Below are 20,894 nucleotides of genomic sequence, written 5' to 3'. Positions count from 1 at the left end.
TTCTGAAATCCAAAATTTATGATTCACAATAGTATTTCAAATATAATGGCATTTCTCTTATATTGTTCTGCAGACTTGAAACACAGAAAATAGATTTAACTTTTTAAAAGTACCAAAAATCACAAATTAGCAAGCTATTATAATATTCACTGTAAATGTAGGCTTCAAAAATACACCTATATCTCAGATAATCAGCTAGAAAACTATTTGACAGCATTTCTTAAAAATCATCTTTTGGGCTAAACAAATATATGTTTTGACATAAACAAATTTTAGGATTTGTTTTCTGAAATGTTTTGGTTTCGTCTTGCAACTGGAAACCTGAATCCTCTCTTCTCCAGTTCATGTGCTCCAAAAGTTTATTGGCATAAATAGTTGCACTGGGTTAAGCGGTGCAACTTGGTGAGGGAAAGCACCATGTGTTAGATAAAGGTCCCTGATCTGCATAGACCAAGCTCCCTGTAGAGTAGCTTTGGGGTGACATGGAAAATATTACTTTTATTTTAAGCATTAATTTTCAAATTATTTTCCTCTGCAATTGGGTGTAATGATCAAATTATTTAAATTTTATACTGCTATTTGCACTGAAGTGCTTCACCTTTATTGCATTTGGCTCCAATCTTTGTGACCAAAATATTGCTTAGACTGGACCAGTATTTTATGGAGAATATATATATATATATTTTTTTTAAAGATAAATTAATTTGCAGTAGCCCAAGGAAGGGGAAAAAAAAAAGAGTTCTACATGCTCTATTTTTTAAATTTCTTCTTCTATTTTTTTTTAAATTTTAATTTTATTTTTATTTTTTAATTAGGGCCTATTTGCATGTCTTTTCTTACTGTACATCTGTTCCTGGTGCTTAGTCTTTACCTGAAGTCATAATCTTCTGTGTCATCAAACTAGCAGCTGCAGAGGAAGTTATGATGTGACACTCAGAATACTGTGACTACATAGGAGGAAAAAGTAGCAGGAGTAGAACTTCAAAGGAAGAGAGGCCCTGCTTCCATGTTCTCTTGCTCTTGCTCTTTTTTCCTTTTCAATAAGAAAATAGAAGAAATTATCAGAACAAAACTGTTAAATTTTAGGGGCAAAGCCGTACCTAATGCAAACCCCATTTTCTACGTAGACGTTAGGAAAAAAACATTATCACTTGTGTTAAGTAGAAGTTTACTATTTTTTTTTCTATGTGAACACTGTAAAGGTGAAACTTTTAATGCAATGCTAACATTCAATTTTAATACTTGACCCTGTTTATTTTGAATCTGTTTGTTTATGCTTTTTAAAGCAGTTGATTCTGGACCCTGTAAATTCTTTGACTGCAGGACTACAGCTACAACCCTGTTGCAGAACAGAGAGCAGCATTACATTGACCTTATTTTTTCAAGGAAAGCAAGCTTCATGTAATTATATTGCATTGTTGTTACTGTTTGCTGCTTTTTCCATATCTTCTGTGCACTTGCGTAAAAGCAACAGGGCATAGCAATGCTGTACTTTGAGATTCATTTTTTAAGGATTTGAAAGATCAAATTGATTTCGGATTGCTCTGTCTTGTTCTGAAATTCCTTTCCCTTTATTTAATTCCTTCAGGAATTAGTAGAATTTGGTTACCAGAAGTACAATTTTGTTATAATTGCTTACTGGTTAAAAATCAACCAGTATAGCCCTAAATTTTTTTCCTTTATGAAGAAAAAAATCATCTTGAATTAGTCATGCTTGCTGCAAAGATATGTAGAACAGTCTTGTAATTGGTCAATCTTATATTGCTGCTATCTATCCCTGGCCCTAACTCCAGCTTCACTGAGGGTATTGTCTCAGAATTGATTGCTAAAATAGCTTAAGAGTAAACTAGAAATGCAAAAAGAAAGCTGTCTTTTAATATCATGTCTTCAAGGACTGAAAATAGTATTGGTCTTTCTGGATATAACTGTTTCCAGCATATTTGCTGGGTAATAAAAACTGAAGCAGCAGCATACAGGCCTGGAGGCTGCTACCTGACACACAGCTTCGAAAACCTGGTTCAGTTTGGGCAATGCACTGACAGATGATGGATGAAAAATCTACTAAAAATGAACTGCCAGGTGCTCAATAGCACTTACTCAACTAGTTTATTCCAGCAAATAAGTTTTTAAAATTTTGTATCCATATGGAGATCTAGCAGTACTTTTAGAAGATTCCTTGTAATACGTTAAATGAATGGACCATAGGATATCAATACTAACAAGCCTTCAGCTTTCCTGTGGAATATCACAGGATTTCTTTTGTCTACAGGCTCAGGAGTGTGGCTGAGCATTTGAAGGGACAGGTAAATGTGCCAATAACACAATGTCCCTAATGTTCCACTGGTGCAACAACCAAATGCAAGCCAGTTCAAATCCTTGATTTAATTTAATTAAAAAAAAAAAAAAAAAAAAAAAAAAAAAGCTTGATTTTCATATTCCTCTTCTGTCAGATAGATACAAGAAAAACCATGTGTTTCTGATTTCAGACAAAAGAATGGTGATGAATTTATTGTTCAAGGCTTTTCAATACTTCTCTTCCAGTCAAATTCTGCTAGTGAACCTGAGATTTTGATGTAACAGAAGAAACAATTTTTTTTCAGCAACAAGACATAAAATACTACTATTCACAGTATTGGCAAGCAATTTGTCCTGAGTCCCAATGAGATTTTAAGGTGTAGTAATTTCTACGAGTAAATTCTACTAAAATAAAAAAAGACAGAAAGAAACCAAGCAGTATGAAAAATTTCTAGTAGATATGCAAAAGACAGGCAAAGGCCCTGAGTGCTGAATGCAGCATTTCCCTCTGCTTTCCTTTCCACATGTAATTCTTACAGCAGATTCCTCAGCTGATTTTATAACTTTATGCAACTCTGGAGTCATTTCATTGCAGCCAAACAATTTTTTCTAGGATTATGAGAACATAAGTCAGAACTGAAGCCAACCTATGCTTTTTGTTTCATACAGCATGAAATAAATCATGGAATCCAATTATACAATAACGCATCAGGCAGTTTTTCTACACCGGTAGGTAGGGATTTATAGCATCTCATGATATTAACAGAATAAATCTGCATGCATCAATTAATTTAGATTTTTTACTCCAGGGCCTTGGATGCAATGATGTCTCTCAGCTTCATTTGCCCAAGAACGAGGGTGTTCTTGGTCGCAGGCTGGTGCAAGGCAGAGGCCTTCTGCTGGGTGCTGCTGAAAGGAGCTTGGCAAGGTGGTTGGCCTGGCATTGTGCAAGGAGCAGTACTGAGAGCTGAAGCTTGAAGGAGCTCTGGTTCTCCCACAAAGCAGCTAGAGAAGCAGGCTCAGAAAGCGTGTGGCCCACGGGGATTTGGAATAGGTTGGGAGAAGCCCAAGAGGCAAAAAGCGAAACCAAACAAAAAAATCCCACACCATAAAGCGTATTTGCAGATCCTACTAAGCCCTGGGAAGAAAGAGAATTACTCAGAGAAGTAACAAGTGGCCCTGGAAACTGGGAAAGGCTGGGAGGGAGTCTTGGGTGTGAGGCCAGTGTGATCCTTGCCCCACAGCACGAAGCCCCAGGGAGCAGCTTCTGGCCTTCTGAAGCAGCTTCAAGAAGCAGCGTGTGGGCTGGTGACAGTCTGAGGACTGCCTGCACAAGAAGCTGACCAGCGGGAGATGCTTGTGTCTCAAGGGATGAGACTTGGGAAAGGCCATTATAGTTTTGGTTTAGGAAATCGTTTACCTCCTTAGCAGAAGGCAGCCCCCTGATTTGACTTGAGGGCAAGCAGCAACGTGCTACGACCGCAGAACAGCCCGTACTAAGAGGCCAGGTGTCAAGGTGTCTTTGATAAATCAGCCGGACACTGTCTCAGGGAACTGAATCTTTTTCAGAGATGTGAATGCTGCTGTAGACAGGGCAATTAAGGCACCCACCCTGATTCCTCAGGCCATTCGGCTGGCTGGACAGCTATGCAGATGGTCAGCAGTCTCAGTACCAAAGGGGCTCAAAGACCAATTTTCTATTGGTCTTTCTACTTTCTACTTTTGTTCTTTCTACTTACTGAATTAAAACACGATGTTAAAAGGAGAAGAATGACGTTTCTAAGCTTAGCAAAAACAAGCAAACAAACTCTTACTTCCCAATTACAAATACACAACGCTTAGCAAAGATGCTAATACATCATTTCTTCCATTTCCCATGGTAATTCAGCTGATGTTTTCTACTATTGCTAATTTAGTGACAGTTGATATTTCTGGTCAAATAATGCCTACTTTTCTAACATAGAATAAACTAGACTCTTTGGCCATATCTAGACACTCAACTAATAAACTGTTTTCTGCGGTACTTGCTATGGAAACACCTTCTATCCTTTTTTTTTAGGTGCCTCTGAGCTTGTTGGAGTATGAGTAATAGACAAACTTCACAGTTGGTGAATAAACTGCTGGAGGGAGGTAAAGGTAAGGAATTGGAAAAAATCTACTGTATTTTTTTTTTTTTTCCCATGCGGACTGTTGTTATATTTTGGCTTAACTCGTGAGAATTTTGTTACTTGTTTTAGTAGGGTCAAATATTGAATAAATATAGAACATAAATTTGGAAAGAGTAATAGTCTGAGAATGAGAATTCATGTTTTCCTTATCACCTCTCAAACAGCTCTTTCCAATGGTCTAGGAAGATTCTCTCATTCTGATTCCATTTTGGCCAGCCATAAGATATGTGAATCAGAATGATATTGTTTAATGGCTTCCTAAGAACATTCATGATTAATCACTGATAAGTACCAAATATTACTGTGAAAATACGTGTTGGCATGCATATGGTATACTTAGTTTTTAGCTGATGCAATGCTTGTACTGCTGAGGCTTGGAAAAAATACTGCATTATTGTGTACTCTTAACTTAAAAATGGTGTAGTTTTCCAAGACTCAGACATGCCTTACAGAGGACAGATCTAGAGGCAACACAGTATTGCTGTGCAATGAAAAGCAGAGTTTTAAATCTCTGTAAGCTGCTCTAAACAATCAGTTTTCAAGCAACGAGTTAAAGCCTCTGGTCTTAATTTCATGACCAGCTAAGTAGCTGGTATTTGTATTTGGTAGGACCTAGTACAAAGAAAAGTGAAAGACTGTGCTATGATGCTGCCTGGCTGCATGAATCAGGGTGACCTTCATAAAATGATTAGCCAGTACTGTGCCACTATCAACACCAGTTGTGTTCTAGGATTCTGCTGTTTTTCCATATGGTACGGAGAAAGGTTATGCCATTTTCTGAAGAAAAATGAATTTGATTTGTTTCCAGTACGTTTAATTGTTAAGTGACTGGTTTTCAGCTGCTTTGGATCCTGAAATTATTTTTGTCTCCTGAAAGATATATGTAACTCTATAATTAAGTAGTTTCTTATTTTTTGTACATAGTCTTCCTTCTGAAAGAAGTCTGTACATCCTTATAGGATGGACAGCTGAGTATACAGAATTTATTGTACATATAAGTTCTTTTTAACTCAGGTGGTATAATGTTCATGGTTTGGTGTTAACGGTGGGACCAAGACAGATATGGATCTATGTGAAAGGCCATACAGGTGAAATACATCAAGGAGTCTTGCCATCAATACAGTAAGACTGGGTAGATAACGAAGAAATGTATGGCTTGGGAAATGAGAAAAGGATCCAGTAATTTTCCTGCAGAAAAGGAAGATAAGCAGCTGTCAGCTTTACAGAACAAGTTGGCATTTTTAGTTTCTTTCCAATTCCATAGCTGTTTATATCATGAAGTGTGTTTGTTGAGAACATGAGCTCATGCTGGAGGTTTCATGGAGAAACAAAGGTCTGAATGGGCACAAACAGTAATTGCTCTGAGATTCCCTGAAGAGGTCTCGAAGCTCTACCATTAATATGAATTTTTTGGAAGGGCAGAATGGGAAATTTTCCATTTCCCTTTTAAGGTATATGGAGAGCTTATTTCACTTTGAAAGCTTTCAGAATATTTGGATGCTTTGAACAGCAAGGAGGAGTTATTTCATAGTGGGTAAGAGCTTAATCCAGTGTCAGCTGAAGTCACTCTGAATGTCTCCCTTTGGTCTGCATGAATCAGGCTCTAAATAAAGCTTTTTGCCTCCTCTTATAATTATTGCTTTTATAGTATGATTACAGTAGCTTCTACAGTGTGCTTAACGTTGAATAAGAACACAGGAAAATAGTTCATCCACCAGTAAATTCAGAACTGAAGTGTGTAGTAACTATCTGTGGAAAGATCACTGAGATTGAGATAGCATGCGTATCACAAACTTAATAATAAAATATTGTGAGGTTATCATCTGCAAAGGAAATATTGCTGTTTTAATGTAGCATGAACATTCTTGACTAGAATGCATCTGGTTGGCCTGATTTATCATCTACAAAAACTGCACTGGTGTGTGGTATATAAAAGTAGGCTACAGAGCCAGGCTTTTGTTTCTCCTGTGGATCTTGCAAGAAGGCAATCCTAATTCACAAACTGTGAGCTCAGTTTCCCTTTCCCCAAGCACTCAACCTGCCACACGAGTCAAGTCAACAGAGTTTTCCTAGATTTGTGGGAAAGAAGCCAGCAGAGCTGATGCGTGTTTTAGCCATCAGGCTGCTCACAAAGTGATCACAAGCTGCAATTGGGAAATGCTGTTCCTTATCTTAATATCCTAACCGCCAAAGCTGATGGTAGCAAATCACTTTTAGGCTTTATCTGCAGCTGAATTAACCATTATGCTCTGAGTTACGACATTGCTTTTTGTAGCAAGAACCATGCTATGTTAAACAACCTTTCCCAAACAATAGGGATGAGGTCTGAATGCTGCATGTGGAACCGAGATGCAGGGGGAACTCAGAAGACTTTTGGAGGTATGCCCTATGAATCTGTAACACCTGTACATCTGTAAGAGCCTCAAATGAACAAACTTATTGAAGAAGCAGCACTAGTGAAAATGGCATGGGGTTTTGGAAAGGAGAAAAGTAGAAAGGTAGCTATGATTTATTTCATGGGGAAAGAGTGGCAAACCGACTAGAAAGCTGGGTCTTATGGGCTGACTGGACAATATCTAAGAATTTAGCTTTGCTTGTACGCAAAAAAAAGTAACTGGTGGTTAGAAGGAATGAGTGGGCTAGGATCTTTGCACCTAGTAATGTAGTTCGGGCATAATTCTGTTCCTGAGCAACGCTATGGAATCCGCTGTCTGGGGATACAGAAGAACAAGTGCCTGCGTTCAGTACATCATGTAGATAAAGTGTGAGAGAAAGCAGGATGGAGAACAGAGAGATCACATCTCTGTTTCTTTGCTTGGAACTTTCTGTTATGACTGAAATTTGGGGGACGAGGTGTATGTGGCATTATTAGATAAAGCAGGCAGAGCACTTACAGGCTGTACAGGAACACACAGTAATGTATCTGTTCTTAAATCGTAGGACAGCACTGAACAGTTTGCATACTGTGATTGTTCCTGACTTAAAATCTTTTTGGCTGCCTCAATTGTTTCTTTTATCTCTGCATATAGGAGAAAGGCTGGGAGACTAGAAGCCTCACCAGTACTAACAAAGCTTCCTTCTACTCTGCTTTGTAATTATGTTTTCCCGTATTCTTGGTGTTCAGAGGCTCACATAAAGCAGATCTCTTCACAATATTAATGTCTTAAAAAGTGCGCTCTCAAGACTGCTTGGAATAAATGTGACCTATTTTCCCTCTTTAACTGTTTACAGAATGCATTTAATTACCTGTGTTTTCTTCCCTGCTCAAACAGTTTATTCTGTATAATTTTAGGGGGCTAACACTGTCCACACATACCTCAAATTTAATGGAGAAGAGAATCTGTCAATAAGTCAACAGGTTTCCATTTCACATTTTCTGTGAGGAGGAGCATCTATTCAGTAAGGTCTCTGGTCAGCATGTGCCTAATTCTCCTTTTTCTTTGTGGAAGCATACTAAACCTCTTCTAGCACTGGGACTTAGCAGTGAATTAACTTTTCTGCAGCGGGAACATTGCAGGAGTTGTCCCTTATGTGGTTATGTGGAAGTGGCCTTGCTTTCATGAAGAAACTCAGGCATCTGTGATCTCTGAGAAACCAGTGCCATTTCCATTTTATCAAGAGAAAAGTATCAGTAATAAGAGACAATAAGTAATTGTCCTCCTCTGGAAGGGCACTTTTTTGGGTCCCCATAGGAAAAATAGCCCACAGCTTCCATCCTGCTCTGTGCAGACTTTCCTCTAAAATAAAGACCTGATTAGCTCCTTTTCACAAAAAGTGTCACTGAACAAAATGACACGCTTGCTTGGATGAAATACAAGATAACTGGGGCCTTCAATACACAGGAATGCTCCTATGAGCTATTCTATGTGGGCTTGATTTCAGAATTTCAGCCTTAGGACCTAAGGGCCTTCTTCATTACTGCATGCATTGTAGAATTTGTAGGGCGGTAGACATGAAAAATCAGTCGTGTATATTGTAGAATAGAGTTCCTGAGGTATTCCACGTTTCTATGAGAGCCCCATTTATCAGAGGGGTAGCACATGCTTTTGTCTCAGTTGAGAAGAAAAAGACTATCTGTACATAACAATGTCTGTGATTAGAAATACTGTCCTCTACACCTTGTCTTTGTTATCCTTTAAAGCTTGTTGTTATGGAAAAATCATTTCAATATAAGTAAATAAGTCATAAATGAGAATAAACTCAATTTTATAATAATAAACACATTGAAAGTATTCATCTTCTATCAGATCCCAGGATAGGTTAACTACAGAATCATTACTCTTTAAGATAACAAACAAAACAAAGCAAAATGGGGTGGATGTAATAAATAAGCACTGCAAATAGCTTCTTCCACTTAAATCTAGGATGCTAGTCTTGATTTTTGTGATGTCTTATTACACTTTAATCATTATTCTCATTTAAATACACAGGGAAGGTAGCAACTGTCCTCCTGCAGGAGCACAGCAACACATGGCATACAGAACACATCACTGTGCACTGTAGATTTTAACAGCATCTGTTTTGTTCCATGGAAGAGCATAACGAGGCTTTCACAAGTACAGCAAAGAGCATCACAGGTACAGCTTTCCCCTACTGTGTAAATCCTGCACTGTAAAAGCCAGCATCAGCAGTCCCCAATACCTGATTCTTTGAAACCAGTATTCACGTGGCTTTATTGTATTTCATGAAACATGTGGGTTGAACAGGAATGATATGAAGAGTTATGTAGGTTTTACTAATATGAAATAAACCAGTGCCACCTGGGACTGAGGTTTACATCATATATGACCCTGAAATAAAATTTAGTAAGTAAATTGTTAGGGAAAGCTCAACAGCTTCGTCTTGAAGTTTCCATGGGGAAGCAGGTGTTCAGTTGATTGGTCACCTTAAATAAAACCCTAAATGAAAGAATTAAACATTATCATCCTCAAGCAGTAGCTGTCTGTAAATGGAAATGCCAGCAGAAAAAATCTGATTAACATCCCTGAGGTCAAAGACAAAGTAATTTAAAACAACATAAAATGCAAATTTCCAAACTAGCTTGAAAAATGTATTAAGGAACAGCCTACTAAAAATTTATTTTTTAAAACAGACAGTAATTCACAATAGTAAAAACTTTTAGTAAAGGCAAAATATACCCCAAAGAAAATCTCATGCCATATGAAATAAGACATTAAGTCTGAAGATACTAAAGTCCTTATGCAATTTCAGTTCATTTCCCATCTGCAGACATCCATAGGCTTCTAATTGCTTCATATGAATATAAAGACATGGAGTCACAGGTGCATTTCAATTTGCTAATGCCTGACACTGCAATATTTATTGTGGCAAAAAAAAAAACAAACTAAAAAGTAACCAACCCGAAATCTGGACTATCAAAAATATCAGTATGTAATCTTGGTGCAATTGATTGGCCACTTCAGAATTTTGAGAATCAGCAACATAGTTTAGGCATCCCTCTCACCCACATATGTAGCTCTGCACATCTTTGAGACTGGTTAAGATACAAATACTCCCTTCTAACTACTCCCCTTTGACTCTATTAGAGAATAATTAGCCATTCAGGACACTGTATATGTAGCACCTGGTCTTTAAAAAAATAGTTCATTATGTTTAAAAAAAGACAAAACAAACCACTGAAGCCCACAAATCTCTTCTAATATTATGTCCAATTGTACTATGATATTTTAACAGTTTTTTTTTTATTCTTTCTGTCACAAAAACATAATGCAAGTGTGATGCACAAGTGTCCATGCAATCAGAATAGCTGCGTGTGGCAAATAAAAGTCAAGAAAAGTGGAAAATAACCCCCAGGACACAATGTACAAATACCAAAACATTCCCTTCCCTCCTACAAGTGCGTCTACAAAAGATGGCATATTTCAACACTTACGGCTATCGTAGCATATATTGCCCAGGGCACGTCCTGTTTGAAGCAATACTTCCTGGTCTTTGCAGTTTAACAGCTGCACCAAAGGAGGGATCAACCCAGCATCCACACATGGGTTCCGCATAAATTCTGCAAAAAAGGGAAAAGCCTGTTAAAGAAAGCCTGCTATTTTCAGTTTCCTCCATTCTAGTTACACTGGCATCGCAACTGGGCCTTTTGTAAGAATAAACGTATGCATGGACAAACAATGTAAGTTTGCATGCAGGTTTTTAGAGAACAAGCCCAAGGTCAGGATTTGGGCTTATGTTCTTCCCATTACTTGTTAATTTAGAAGGAATTAAGAGTATTTAATTGACTTCCATGGAAACTAATTTAACAGAGATCAGACTGAGCATGTTTTCAGAATCGTAAAAAATGCTGAAAAGAACAAGTGAATTCACAACCTTTTTCTCCACTTGAACTAACATAAATTAAACTACTGAATTACACAAGAGATGACCTAAAACTGGTACTCATACTCCCAAAATAAGCAGCACTTTTTAACCTTCTCTTTCCATAATTAGAACTCCTAAAAAGCTTTTGCTTTAGAAAAAAATAAAAGAGAAGTAAACAAAGCCAAGTAACAGGGTCTTTATTTGGAAGGTAAGGAATGAGAAGTACGAGAGGGATTATGTGAGACCTGTGCCTTTCCACAGTCTAACTGATCCCCACCATGGGAGGAAAGTTAGAGGTCCCATCCACTGGGAAACTCTCTACCTTTCTGTCCTTTTTTCCTGCTATGTCCCTTGGTGATAGGGAACCAAAGTATTTCTCTTACATCTCTGCAAGTCATAGGGAGAGAATTATCCTGGTGCCAAAGAGATGAAGCACTGTTCTCCAGGAGGATCTGTAGTTAGGCACTGCGCTGTTCATCTCACAAGGGAAGTTTACAGGGGCATCCACTGAGACACCAGTAGTATGAACTTGATAGTTTACTATGGGGCACCATCAGAGATCAGATTTTGTTTTTGTTTTTTTTTTTTTAACTCTTGGTCTGTGAGAGGAAATGGTAACTTGTTCTAGAGGTAGAGGTCTCAGTCTGTGCCGTTGTATGTTTGGGGTCTTGCTCATGTGGTGAGAAAGGGTAAGAAACCTTTTTTCCACACACCCTCTTATGTGGAGCGAACAGAAGCTTTCAGCCTTCCATTCAGCAAAAAAAAAAAAAAAAAAAAAAATTAGGCAATATGCTGAGCAAGCCTGTATTTATCAAGGTCATGTAAGGATAAGAAGTAAAAGAAGTGGTGCCATACATAGCAAAACTGATCTGTTAGACAGCAACAAAAATGTGGTAACTGCAACTATATTTGCACAGAAGTAATAGCAGAAAAGGAAAGCAACCAATAACAGAGACATTCAGAAGGTTTCCACTAACCTGGAGGGGAAATGAAGCAGATCCTTTGAAGAAAACACTGAAGAATCACTTAAAAAGTTAGGAGAAGCACTGAAGGACAGAGCACCATAAACAAGTGGAAGACAAGATTTCAACAGAGACATTTAATTGTGTTGTGGTATTATAGACTGCAAAGATGTTTTTCTCATTCCTAAATCTAGCAAAGAAGAAGAGACTGAAGACCTCAGAAGAGGATTTAAAAGGTGAGGAGAGAAACTCCAGGCAGCAAATGCATCTGAGCCTTCAGTAGGCCCATAGCTGAAAGAGAAATGGCTGTAGCTGGTGAGACTAGAGTGACTCAAGTGTTTTTTGTCTGTTTGGATTTTTAAGATACGAGAGACTAACATATAGTATTAGGAAAAGGAAGAGTCATGTGAGCTGGAGAGGTGAAATTGAGCAAGGGCACAAAGTGATGAAAAGGAAGAAATGAAATATGATAAAGAAATGAAATATCTGGTAAAGTCCGGATTCAGAGTCAGAGGCATTACTCCCAGCTCTGCCAGAGCTGCATGGCAAGACCACAGGGAAATAATTTCAATTGCCTGTGTTTAATGCCTACTATCTGTATGATGTCAATAATGCAAATTTCTCAAAGTGCCCTGAAGCTTGTTGAAAAAAGATGCAATATAAACATGAAACAGTTACATTCTTATGTAAGAGGACAAAGAAAATCATAGAATTCAAATGAGGTGTTCCCTACTACGCTGCTTAAGCAACTATTTCAACAGAGATAGAACCCAAAGAGGAACACCCCAGCTCATCTCAGTCCTGAAAGTGGTAGGCACCTTGAAACACTTCTGAATACTTTCACATTAACCTTAGCTGCCAGAGGTTCTAGTTGTGCCTACTAATTAACTCCAAGAAAAAGACAAAAGCTATTTTGCATGATGAACCAGGTAAAATGCCAGCTGTTCTGAAGAGCGTGCTCATAACAGCAATTTAAAACCTGGCAGGGAGAAGGGAAAAATTAAAAACTATTCAGAGGTTTCATTTATTAATTCAGAGTGAAAGATACTGGCTAAAATGCTCTATAGAGAATCTTTCAGGAAACAATGCATCGTAATCAGTGAAACTACTGTGAACATTGCTTTGATTCCTAGCTCCTACTTTAGAAGGGAGGATTAAATGAGCTTGAAGATGCACAGTCAACTGGAATAGTCTAAATATATTTACGCATTTATTAAGTATGGAAGAACATGTGACAGGGCTGCACGAATCTCCATTATTCTGAAACATTTCTAAGTTTAAATTTCCGTGTTTACATTTTTACAGGTTATTTATCTAAAAACTTATAAACTAACAAAGTGTATCTTCTTATCTTGGTAATGCTTCTGAACATTCGTGTATATATATATATATATATATATATATATATCCTTGTCTCAAAATCAGAGAATTGGTGGAAGAGGTTACAGAGAGGCTATCAGTAAGAAGCTGTAGTATTGTGATTCCATGGAAAAGGTGGGAAAGGAATGTGGAAACAATCAGCAGTAATGTAGGCCCTTCTCTGAAGAGACACCAGCATGAGAATTTACACAGGGAGACAGATTCAGCTGCCAGTACTGCTTGTGCACATCAGGTAAGGGGCATCCTTCTTTTCTCTGCCTGGCCCCCAGGGAAGGAAAGTATGAAACGTTATCAGTGCTTCTTTGGCTGGTAGAGCAGCAAGTTAAGGAGTGAGGAAAGTCAGCCACAAACCTCCTCTGCCCTCCTTGAAGGGTTTGCCAGTATCCCCTGCCTGCAAAAATTAGGCCATTCTTGTGTGCTTAAGGTATGCAGGGTACTGGGTGAGCTCTAAGATAATTATTTCTGAAGAAAAAAATAAGTAGCTTTAGATTATCTTCCACATTATATGACTGCATGTTTATAATGCATATGAAAATGGACCACTGATTCTCATTTGGGATCTTGTGCTCTTATTCTAACACTTACAGTGCTCTTCAGGTGGGAATTACTGTTTTTGGTGTGGTGTCAATGGCCACATAATTATAATATTATCACCAATCTCAAACCAAAGCAACTATCTGCTATCCCTTAACCACATTTATACATACATCTGTTATAACTATGTGTGACATAGTAATGTAATGATAGACATCTTTTTTTTCCCGTATGCATTTCTTAAAGCTAATGGCATGCTATTTCTGTCCGATAATATACACTAGTGATTGTCTTGACAACTAAACAGCATCAAAGTCAGGACTGAAAATATTCCAGCAGCCAAATGCTGTTTTAATTGTACTGAAAAGTAGAGAAATAAAATTTGACACAACAAAAACAAAAAGAGTGAAAAGGAGAGATATGAAAAAGATGTCTAATCTACAAAATGAAAACATAAATGAAGTAAAACATACTGACAAGTGAGGTGAAAAACTGAAGATGTTCCAGCAGAAAAGTTCTTGTAGAAAACCTCACCATTTCTGGCTACTTCTGCTATGATGTTAGCTACTTTTGCTGTGCAGGAAGATTGTGGCGTCAACAGACTCGCGAACACCTGAAGCACTCCACTTTTCTGGATTTTTTCACTCGTCTCCGTATCTGAAAAACACATCACACAAAAATGACTTGTGCATCAGCTTGTACGGGGGAAGGAAAGAAGAAAGAAAGGAAAGGTAAATCTTCTCAAAGGTAATACTCAAAGTGATTGTTTTCCCATATAAGAAGCAGACGGCTACTTCGTGTTTGTTTCACATGATGTGCTCATACATCTTTACAATTTGCCATTCAGAATCAATCAATCTTTACAGGGTGGCTGTGTGTTAAATAAATAAATATGCACACATACTCGTGCATAGATAGAGCAACTACTGTAGAGACTGGCAGAAAGACTAAAGGCTATGGAGTGATACGCAGCAGCCTAAAGTACTGTGTAAAAAATCCAGGAACGGTACTCTGAAGTGACTAGTTATGGCAAACATTCAAAGAATGATGGGGAAATCCTAACACTTGAGGGCAGAGTATATTGCAGCACAGGAGTCAGAAACTGGAGAAGGGGGAGAGCTAAAGAGATTCTAGTCTAGACTCCTCTTATGCTCAGCTTGCTTATCTTCTATGTTACTCTGCTAACCTACAGTAGCTCCAGTATAGTCCCGGTAGAAAGGAAGGGAAAAATAAGAGTCCTTGTAATAGAGATTGAAGATTTCAGAACAAGGCTTTTCCTCTTTCTGCCTGTTACACTGCAGGAATTGTGCAGCTGCTCCGTAATAAGGCCCCACCCAGCGCTGCTGGCCTAATGCTCTGTACAACCTGAAAATGAACACTGAACATGAGCATGAACTGCAATTAAACAAAGGTACTAGATGCTAAATGTATTTTGCTAATGCTTTCCAATAACAGCATATTTGAGCTGAATACAAGCATGATATGCATAAAACATGCACAAAACCCCTCACACCACTTAAAATAAAAGCTTTAAGATAAGTGCAAGTTAAAATAAAATTAAAAAAAAAAATGCTAGGGCTTGCCAGTAACAGCAAGAAACCGATGCAGACTCTTCCTGTAGCTGGCTGTCAGGCATTTCAGCATTGAGAAGGCTGACCTCACAGCACTGCTTTCTGCAGCTTCTCAAAAGCACCCTTACTGTGGTGCTCTCAGGAGCTAACAAGACAGTCAGACTGGGCAGCAACAGTAGTAATCAATGGGTCTGCTTTTATACAGAACCTTTCAAATCAGGGAGTAAAGCGAGGGACGGATGCTCTTAAACAGCAAAGCAGGGGCCTTAAACTAATCCAATAGCTTTTTTTTTTTTTTTCTTTTTTCCTAATAAAACATTCTCTGCTTTCCCCCTAGACAAGTAAATCCTTTTTTCTTTTGTTTTGTTTTGTGCGCCACGACCAGGTAATCTTCTAGAGTAGCAATTTGCAACCATTTTTTAGCTGAGCTTCACCTGTGAATAGCTAACAACATCTCACTGGGCACACTGCCTCCTCTTTCCTCACCCTCCTCCTCCTCCCCTTCCCTACTCTCAGGGCTGCAGTTGCCTCTTGGACTCGTGGCAGCTCCAAGCCGACCCATGCCCCAAGCACTGGGGACAGCTGCCCGAGCTGACCCTGAGCAGCAGCCCCACAAGCCTGGTAGAGGTCACTCCCGTTGGCTTTGTGGCTCACATATGGTGTGTACACGCTTCACTGGCCGGGAGCCAGTGAGGTCTAGGTGACAGAACAGGGATTAGAGGGAGAAAACTTCTAGCCTGGATTGCAGTCATGCCTCTGTGTTTCTGTATTTCTCGTGTTACCTTGGGACACCAGTCTTTGGCTGGGACTACTCATCTGCAATACAGTGATGACATCTGATTACAAATAGATTAGGTATGAAATGAAGATTAATTTTGATACAAGCATAATGAACATACTAATTATTATTAAGCTGTTTGCAGTCCAATTAATTGTGATTTTTTACATTCCTTGAAAACTTCTCTCTGAAGATGCTACGTAAAAGAGCTTTTTACTTATTCGCAAGCTTTTGCAAGTTCTGACTTACAGCACATACTTTGTATATATGGAAGGATGAAAGAAAAGTTTGAATCCAGAAAAAAATCGTGACAGGACCAGAGACTGGTCCAGACTTTTCTTAGGTGTCTACTAAAGAAGAGATTCTCCTCTCTTAAGTTCAAAAACAAGAGTACAGAATTCAACACTGGACATGTAGGTATTTGTGAACCTGTACGATGTTAACCAGAATTACTAGGCAGGAGACATTAATGCATTTTTTCCTGCCATGCTGCTAAGATATACAGTATCCAGTCTTATTTTTATGATCTGTAGTTTGATGGACTTACTACTGTGCAAAGAATAAATCACATAAACAGGACAAAATATATCCTGCAAGAAGTGAGAAAATAAAATTAAATGCTTCTCCAGGCCAGTTTTATGTAGCAGATATGCTCTGATTTATTTTACTGTGATAAGCAAGTGAGTATCAATAGACACACAGTGCTTAATACACCTGTTGGAAACTGGGATCTCAGCTAGCTGATATCACACGGATGAAAACGGAACATTGACTTTTTTAATCTTAAGCACTACAGGAGCCACACCAGCATATATTTTCCCCTTCAATAAACCAGCATCCCACTGGTTCTTGTTACCCAGGCTGAGCACCGCCACCAAACTTTTGGTAGTTATGAAGGAGGGAAAACTGATGAATTTGCCAGCAGTGAGCATACATCTCCCATCATTGGCAAGGGATCCTTACCTCTGCTCTACCCTGAGTGAGTTAAATGCCATGGGGGTGCTCCAGCTTGTCTACTCCAGGTCTCCCTAAACCTTGCACTTCCTCTGCAGAACATTAGAAATGATTTCAGCATAGGCAACCCTCAATTATTCCCTTCGCTTGTTCTCTTCACAGGCTGGAGAAGTCCTGTATGTGTGTGTATGCAAGAAAGAGGGAGTCTTTGCTAAGGATGTGTACCTGCTGCATACTACTTTTATTACTTTTATTTTAATTCATCTGTCATCTTTTGATTGTTTCGATGTATTGTCAATTGCAGTTGAGGCATGCAAACCAAATGTTCCTATAGGAGCAAGAAAGATCTGGACAAAACTTCCACCATGTAATCTCCTCATGCTTTCTACAACGGAGAAAACAGGAATTATAGTCAATGTTAATCATGTGTTAGCAAGTTGCCTTATGCTCACCATTTTAATCCCTTTAGCATAACCACATTAAATTTCACATCCATTCAATCTGTGCCTTAAGGAAACCTGGCAATCAAGGCAGCCAGATATCAGGGTGCCACACCCCAAAACCGTTTTGCTCTAAGTGCATGCCCAGATTTCAGATGCTTTCTTTTAAAGCCCGATTTTGAGCCTGCGCGCACTAACCCCCCCACAGAGCACCGACTGCCCTTATCATGAAGGAAAGAAACTGCAGGACTGTGATAACGCTGCTTCAGAAACAGCCCCTTTGCACACAATACAATACGGTGCTGTGCCACGGCAGCACAATTGGGGGGGGGAAAGCCCTAAGGTCAAACCTGCAGCTTTAGACGTCTCTTTATATCACTGGATATCAAGATGAAGAATATGTTAGATCACATAGTTCCAAAATCTTATTAATGTCATAGCAGGGTGATTAAAATGTCAATATCCTCGCTTTTTCATGGTTTTTGCAGTGCCTGAAGTCAGAATAATAACGGGTGTGGGCAGGCAATTCTTTAATGCCATAGATCAGAGCTGGAGAGCTCAGCACCGGGGCTATCAGACTGCTTAATTAAGTGGCAGAAATCATTATAGGAAAAAATCCAATGAGTGTCTCAAATTAAATTGTCTCTCCCCTCTCAGCTCTATTTCCTGTTAGATTTTACTCCTCTCTATCTCACTCTTTTTTCATCTCTGCATCATTTCCTCCATCTTCAAGTGAAAGAGAAGGCAGGGAGTGGAAAGGGAAGGGAAAGGCATAGCTGTCAGAATTGCTACTACTTGCTAGCAGAAGAAAAATATTGGTGCACAGTTCCTGCTCTCTTTGAGCAAGGAGTTTAAGTTCCACTATTAGATATTTTGTTGGTGCAAGCAATTTCTTATTCCAGAAGAAAAAAGAGTTTAAAATAATCCAATATTAGCAAAGGCTAGCACTGCAATAATTCCCTTGTTGTGGAGCTTTACATGAGAAATGAGGCACACCACAGAATTGTAAATAAGCAGCTCCACGAGCGCCCTCTTTATTAAGCCAACCATGTTAGTCTTTTGAAAAATGTATGTATTTCTAGCTGCAAAGATGTTTTATAAACCTCCAGAAACCACTGCAGAAAATTACCTTGGCTTTACAACGTCCCTCCCACATGTACTCATCAGAAAGAGGAGGATGAACACATGAATAAATAATGATGAACCACGTATATCATGAAAGGAACCTTCCATCTGTTCCCTCAAAAGACAGAAGGGAAGAGAACGAAGGGAGAAAGGGATATCTTTCTAACTGGCGCATTCTCTTATCTACCACAGCAAAAAAAAAAGTTCATGTACTGAGTAAGTACTGATGCTCGCATCACATACCCTATACTGCCTCTTGCAAGAAGCACTGTCTGTCTCTCTGCATCCTACTGCTGTTTTTTTTTTCCAAACCACAAAATGGAGATTTTAGTCTGACTGAAAGAACACAAATAGTGGGTTGTAAAGAACCTCAGTAAAACAAATAATGTGATCTCATGCAACAAGACATACACCACAGAGAAAGGAGGCTTTTGTTTAACATACCTTAGCCAAAAAGACCGTTCCAATTACCAAGATTTGTTTTTACAGAAAAAGAAAAGAGAGAGAATGAAATGTATAAATACATCTTCTGTTGGCACACTCCTCCCCACGTAGGGAATTCCCCACAAATATAATCTGCTTGCTCACGTATCCTTCAAACTAGACCCCTAGGAGGGAGGGAAGATTCTCCCTTAGCTGTGTGAAGGTTTTCAGCATGATGTTTGCTCTGTTCTGTTGCTGCCAGCAGCAACAGGGCAACTTCAGCTCCTATTTTTTAATGAAGAAGCAGAGATAGTGCACAGATGTTTGTAATTAAAATCTCAGCTCTAACAAGGAAGGAAGGACAGATGGAGAGACAGATTCACCAACCAGCTAGCTGCATGATTCCCACTGATTAAATTCCCCAAAAGCTGTATCCAAAGAATAAAAGTGAATTGCAGGATGAGACTCAGGACTTGAATAGCCTGTTGCAGGTACCAGTGAAGAAATTTAATAAACACACATGCCAGCTTTGTGTTCTGTAAAGAAACATACACATGGATACTTCCATGGGTGCTTTGCAGCACAAAGCAGAATATTAAGTGTAGGCTGTTTTCCTGAGCTGGACCTAGTTAGTGCCCTGACACTTATTTTGGTGGATTTATATGAGCTGCTAGTTCCCCCTGTCCACCGTTCTGACTGACCCTCTGCAGGAGGCAACCACTTCGGCAGCTCAGTTGCTTAAAGAGTTTGATGATTAGTGCCTGAGCTGCCTAGTTCATTGTCTAGCCTCTAAGAACAAATGTCATCCACGAGCACCTTCATGTTTTATACTCAGCTTGTGTTTTAATTTGCCTCCTCCATTGCTTGTACCAACTGGATTTATTACAGGACCTTAGGTACAACCTTAAGTATCCTCACGTTTTAGTTTTTCAATCTGTGTAACAGGTTTTAATTTAAAAATACAATCAGATTTGAAATTTGCATATTCTATATTCAGGAAATGTTTCATATTCCTTGTAAGCAATCTCTTAAGAGTGCTCTCAAGCAAGCTCAAATGCCTATTGTAAAATTCTGCCCAGTGCTATCTGAGAGACTGTGTCTACATACAAAATATATTTTCTTAGGAATTGATATTTTTAAAATGATTTGCTGCCAAAGCATTTTAAGGGAAAACCTAATCTAAAAAAGATTATGTTTGTAAGTCATAAGGGATTGGGCCAAAGCTATGAAATTTCAGACCTAAAATTGAGAATTACATGCTCTCTATAAATACTGTTGTTTATTTTGTGTATTTTTTTTTTTTGGTAAGAACAGGCCTTTTCTTTTGCTTCTGTATTGCAATTCAAAAATAAAATCTAAAAAGAAATTTTTATATTCTGTTATCTGGAACTACTGTTCACTGAGGCCTCCTGAGAAGAAGGAACATATCATACTTAATCTTTATTTGGCACATTGTATATTCAACAAATAGTCCTTGGAATTTAACACTCGGATAAACATCATTTAAGTATTTGGCACTAACTAAATATATCACTATTAAGAGGAATTTATGTAAAATATAACCCCACTAGGCAGCAGTGATTACTACCCAGTATCATTAGGCTAGGCCAGTTTACTGGGAGATAGTCCAATAAAAAGCAGTCACCTTGATTTAGTATGTTCCAATTAAATAGGTATACTGTAATAATATATCATATACAGCATTTATGATGAAACATTTCTGCATTATGTGTATACAGTGCCACAAAAATGCAGCAGTTTCATGAGCTAAGATGCAGCAAGCATCTGTAGCAAAAGGAAGGAATGCTTTATAACACAGTATATGAGACAAAACTCCTTCTTACAGAATATCCGTCAGAATCCCCAACTTCCAGAAAGGCATTTGACTACCAGCCTTCTCAAAGTAAACCTAATGGACTGTAATGAGCTTAATTGGCTGA

The 20,894-nt window shown here is 38.5% G+C and overlaps 1 protein-coding gene across 6 annotated transcripts in view; it reads right to left on the bottom strand.

The window, feature by feature from the left end:
- The window catches only part of RAP1GDS1 (Rap1 GTPase-GDP dissociation stimulator 1), a 95,713-nt gene that overhangs the window by 31,153 nt on the left and 43,666 nt on the right, over nucleotides 1-20,894 (bottom strand). For 4 of the 6 annotated variants that reach the window (XM_084519386.1, XM_084519388.1, XM_084519385.1 and 1 more), the window contains exons 3-4: nucleotides 14,198-14,320; nucleotides 10,357-10,482 (exon numbers count right to left, since the gene is read on the bottom strand). In XM_084519386.1, coding sequence (XP_084375512.1) covers nucleotides 10,357-10,482; nucleotides 14,198-14,320 — 249 coding nt within the window. Of the gene's footprint in view, nucleotides 1-10,356; nucleotides 10,483-14,136; nucleotides 14,321-20,894 lie in introns of those variants that run through there. The other 2 variants (XM_084519390.1, XM_084519389.1) reach the window with 1 other exon arrangement.

Source organism: Aythya ferina (genome assembly GCF_964211825.1).
Source record: "Aythya ferina genome assembly, chromosome: 4".
Lineage (NCBI taxonomy): Eukaryota > Metazoa > Chordata > Aves > Anseriformes > Anatidae > Aythya > Aythya ferina.
Note: the sequence above shows the minus strand (reverse complement) of the source record. Positions and strands in the feature narration are given on the sequence as shown.